General features: G+C 41.6%; 1 protein-coding gene across 1 annotated transcript; it reads left to right on the plus strand.

The window, feature by feature from the left end:
- Positions 1-4,421: 4,421 nt before the first annotated feature.
- On the plus strand, positions 4,422-4,743 carry LOC107523745 (small nuclear ribonucleoprotein G-like). The gene has a single exon (XM_060203059.1). The coding sequence runs from the start codon at positions 4,422-4,424 to the stop codon at positions 4,653-4,655; it is 234 nt and encodes a 77-aa protein (XP_060059042.1). The 3' UTR covers positions 4,656-4,743.
- Positions 4,744-5,276: the final 533 nt, after the last annotated feature.

Here is a 5,276-nt window from a genome sequence, read left to right on the forward strand (position 1 = left end):
TAGCCCAGCACCTCTGTCTTTTATTTAAAAAGAAAAAGTATAAGTAATGACTAGGAAGGTTGCTCACTGGGTAGAGTGCATGCCTTGCAGGCATGAGGTGCCCAGGTTCCCTTCCTGATACTGCATATGGCTGAGTAGTATTCTGGCCTCTGTCTGTATAATAAAATTTAAAAACAAGCCTTGGGACTAGAGAGATAGTGTAAGGGCTCTGCAGGTTCAACTCTCAGCACCACTATAAACCAGAGTTGAACAGTCTTCCAGTAAAAATAAATACAAGTAAGTTTAAAAAAAAAAAATCAGTAGCACAGCAGGTTAAGCACAGGTGGCACGAAGTTCAAGGACCAGCTTAAGGATCCCGGTTTGAGCCCTCCGCTCCCCACCTGCAGGGGAGTCGCTTCACAAGCAGTGAAGCAGATCTGCAGGTGTCTGTCTTTCTCTCCCCTTCTTTGTCTTCCCCTCCTCTCTCCATTTCTCTCTGTCCTATCCAACAACGACAACAATAATAACTACAACAATAAAACAACAAGGGCAACAAAAGGGAATAAATAAACATTTAAAAAAATATCAGCTTAGGGGGCAGAGGAGATAGCATAATGGTTATGCAAAACAACAACAACAAAAAAAAACTTTCATGCCTAGGGCTCCAAAGACCTAAATTCAGGTTCAGTCCCTTATGCAACCATAAACCAAAGCTGAATAAGTGCTCTGTTTAAAAAAAAAAAAAAATCCACTCTCAAGATAAATTACCCCCCCACCAATGAAACAACAAAACAGAATTAGAAGAGGTTTATAAGGTACAGGATTCTGATCTGGAAAGCTGGGGGCAGGTAGTACCAAAATCCCAGCTTATTAATCCCATTTCTGAAATATACTCTCTGGTTTTTATTTTATTTTGATGAGATATATAGAGAGAAAGGAAGACAGAAAGAAAGAAAGAAAGAAAGAAAGAAAGAAAGAAAGAAAGAAAGAAAGGAAGGGAAAAAGGAAGGAAGGAAGAAAGGAAGAGAAAAAGGAAGAAAGACTAGAGCACTGCTTAGCTCTGGCTTCTGTTGGTGCAGGGAACTGAACATGGGACTTTGGAATCTCAGGCAAGAAAGTCTTTTTGCATGACCATTATGCTGTCTCCCTCACCCCCAATTCTATTTCTATAACTCTACAACATAAAACAGGAAATTAAAAGCTATAAAGGAAGTAGCCGGGGAGGGCGGGTATCTAGTTGGTAGACCTCCTGACTACATGGTAACTTGCTAGAGCTGGGGAATGCCATATTATTATTAAGTTTTTTGTTGTTGTTGTTGTTTTGTTTTTTTAACCAGGGCACTGCTGAGCTCTGGCTTACGGTGGTGCAGGGAATTGAACCTGGGACTTTGGAGTCTCAGGTATGACAGACTCTTTGCATAGCCATTATGCTATCTACACCTCCCATGCCTTTACTATTTAGTTTTCATAATAACAGACCGTGGTTGTGAATTCCCGGTTCACAGACTGCCAGAATCTGTGCCCTGCTAGACCCAAACTATAAGCAATGATGTTACTACGTAGGCTGAGGCCCCAGCCACTTATCACACTTGACCCGCTGCTCAGCGCAACCTAGTGATTACTGAGCACTTAAAACCTCAGGGTTCTAATCAATACTCAAGTTTAAATACAGACCCCCTAGGTCTTTACAGAGTAGTAAACACAAAAAACAGAAGAAATTACTAGTACTGTTGGGTCAAGACAGCAACTAGAGAAAAACTACAAATTCAGATTCAGTTTCGAAAACCTCCTAAAGAACATCAAAACTAGGGCTCTAAGACTACACACAAAAATGATAAATTCAACGGAAAACATTAAACAATGCCAGAAAAAGTGTAAGAAAAGCCGTAACAGAAATCAGGGAGAAGGAGTCAGGTGGTTTAAGCACAGTGGTTTAAGCGCAGGCGGCACAAAGCGCAAGGACCAGCATAAGGATCACAGTTCGATCCCCTGGCTCCCCACCTGTAGGGGAGTCGCTTCACAGGCAGTGAAGTGTCTTCACAGGTCTGCAGGTGTCTGTCTTTCTCTCCCTCCTCTCTCCATTTCTCTCTGTCCTATCCGACCATCAAAAACAACAACATCAAAAACAACAACAATAATAACTACAACAATAGAACAAGGGCAACAAAAGGGAATAAATAAATATTTTTTAAAAAAATAAGGGAGAAAGACTAGGGCAATAACAGAATGGTAACACATGGGACCTACGTGCCTGAGTCCCCAGCGGCCCTAGGTTCTTTCTCTGGCACTACCTTATGCCAGAGCTGAGTAGCTCTGATTCTTTCTCCCACTTAATTAATTAACTTAATAATAGGGGAAAAATATTTCAGGGGTCTGGGAAGTGACACAATGAATAAAGCCTTGAACTCTCAAGTATAAGGTCTGGAGTTCAATCCCTAGTTTCCCATGTGCCAGAGTAATGCCCTGGTTCTTTCTCTCTCATTAACAAATACATAAAAATAAATTTAACAAACTAATAAAAATAAATGTTTGGAAAAAAAAAGGTTTCAAATCTACATTTGAAAAAATACAATATTTGGGAGTCGGACGGTAGCGCAGCAGGTTAAGCGCAGGTGGCGCAAAGCGCAAGGATCGACGTAAGGTTCGCGGTTCGAGCCCCCGGCTCCCCACCTGCAGGGGAGTCGCTTCCCAGGCGGTGAAGCAGGTCTGCAGGTGTCTGTCTGTCTCTCCCCCTCTCTGTCTTCCCCTCCTCTCTCCATTTCTCTCTGTCCTGTCCAACAACAATGACATCAACAACAGCAATAATAACTACAACAACAAGGAAAACAAAAGGAAAAATAAATAATAAAAAAAAAAATTTAAAAAAAAAAAGAAAAAATACAATATTTAAAAAAATATTTATTTATTCCCTTTTGTTGCCCTTGTTTTTTTAATTGCTGTAATTATTATTGTTGTTGATGATGATGTCATAATTGTTGGGTAGGACAGAGAGAAATGGAGACAGGAGGGGAAGACAGAGAGGGGGAAAGAAAGACAGACATCAGCAGACCTCCTTCACCACTTGTGAAGCGACTCCCCTGCAGGTGGGGAACTGGGGGCTCCTACCGGGATCCTTACACAGTTCCTTGTGCTTTGTGTCACCTGCGCTTAACCCAGTGTGCTACCACCTGACTCCCCCAAAATACCACATTTATACTGTAAGACATAGTGTAGTTACTACAAAATAAAGAATTTTTGTCAGGGGTTGGAAAGACAGCATAATGGTTCTGCAAAAGACTTTCATACCTAAATCCCTGAGATCTCAGGTTCAGTCCCTAGCACCACCATAAACTAGAGTTGATCAGTGCTCTGGTCTCTGTCTCTCTCTTTCATTAAAACAAATACAATTATTTTTTAAAATAAAAGAATTTTGGTCAGTACCCAGGTGAAAAGACCAAATATAAAGACTCCCCCTCCCATGGTCCGGGAGGTGGCGCAGTGATAAGGCTTTGGACTCTCAAGCAAGGTCTTGGGTTCGATTCCCGGCAGCACATGTGCCAGAGTGATGTCTGGTTCTTTCTCTCTCCTCCTTTCTCATTAATAAATAAATAAAATCTTTAAAAAAAAAAAAAAAGACTTCCCCCCTCTGCCCTAGCATTTCATTTTATTTATTTTCCTTTTTGCCTCCAGGGTTATCATTGGGCTCAGTGCCAGCACTAAGAATCTACTGCAGCCATTTCTTTCATTCTTTCATTGGATAGGACAGAGAGAAACTGAGAGGAGGAGAGAGAAAGATACCTGCATACTTGCTTCACCGCCTGTGAAGCGGCCCTCCCCTCCCCCGCATGGGGGTGGGCATGAGGCTCCAACTGGTATCCTTGCGCGAGTAGTTGCACTTGGTACTATGTGCGTTTAATTTGGTATGCCACTGCCAAGCTCCCTGCCCTAGTATTTATACAAGGATTCAGGGATACTGTATTGTTCTCATGAAGTCTTGTAAATTTAGGGAGTCAAAGAGAGAAAAACTTGGGCTGGCAAAATAGTTCACTTGGATAGTATGCTGCAGTCCCTTTCACTCTGCCTGTCTCTACTTAAAAAAAAAAAAAAAGTCAAGACCCAAACACAAAACTGTAATTTTTCTAGAGAATACCAAATAGTGAAGGCACTGCATGTTAGGACCTACGGGATCTACCCTACAGATGCTCCTCTCTACCCTTTAGTGGGTGTGGATGGATCAACCCGGGGTGTCAAAGGGCAAGAAGTGCTTAGCCAGCATAAGACAGAGCTGACACCTGCACCTTCATGCTTAGGAGGAGGTGCCTTCTTCCTGGAACAAGAGCACAATACTTCATAGGTAATAGCAAGATCGTGAAAATAGATATTAAATTATCATTTTAAAATCAACACTGGGAAGCAGCCATGAATCTTGTCTGGAAAGTGTCTTTGAGCTCAGAGTAGACACCATGAGCAAGGATCATCCTCCCGAAGTGAAAAAATTTATGGACAGGAAGTTGTTGAAATTAAATGGCAATAGACATGTCCAGGGAATACTGCAGGGATTTGACCCGTTTGTGAATCTTGTGATAGATGACTGTGTGGAGATGGCAACGAGTGGGCAACAGAACAAGAGTGGAATTTTGGTGATATGTGGAAATAGCGTCATCATGTTAGAAGTATTGGAACGGGGCGGAGGGTAGATAGCATAATGGCTATGCAAACAGACTCTCATGCCTGAGGCTCCAAAGTCCCAGGTTCAATCCCCCACACCACCATAAGCCAGAACTGAACAGTTTAAAAAAAAAAAAAAAGTAGTACTGGAACGAGTATAAACACAATGACTGTTCAGCAAGAAGACTGTTCAACGTGTCCCCTCCTCCACTGCGTCTTTTTACTTTGATACAAAAAGTACATTATGTAGGGAGCCAGGTGGTGGTGCACCTGGTTGAGCGCACATGTTAAAATGTGCAAGGACCCAGGTTCGATTCCCCAGTCCCCACATGCAGGGGAAAAGCTTCACAAGTGGTGAAGCAGTGCTGCAGGTGTCTTTCTTTCTCTCACCCTCTCCAGCTCTCCCTTCCCTCTCAATTTCTGACTGTCTCTATCCAATAAATAAATAATAATAATTTTTTAAAATTTTTAAAGAATTTAAAATAAAAAAGTAGGTTATGTACATTTTCTTACTGAGTTTTGTTCAATAAACTTTTGTAGTAGTAAAAAAAAAAATTAACACTAAAGAGTAGCAGATTAGATGCCCTAACAGTTTGGTGCCCCAGACACATGCCTTTGATTCAAACTATCTTGAAGACAGACCCACTTTT

The sequence above is a fragment of the Erinaceus europaeus genome, chromosome 1 (genome assembly GCF_950295315.1).
Source record: "Erinaceus europaeus chromosome 1, mEriEur2.1, whole genome shotgun sequence".
Taxonomy (NCBI): Eukaryota; Metazoa; Chordata; class Mammalia; order Eulipotyphla; family Erinaceidae; genus Erinaceus; species Erinaceus europaeus.

What these genes read in the sequence shown, in the direction of transcription:
- LOC107523745 (XM_060203059.1), top strand. Translation starts at nt 4,422, where the DNA reads ATGAGCAAGGATCATCCTCCCGAAGTGAAAAAATTTATGGACAGGAAG.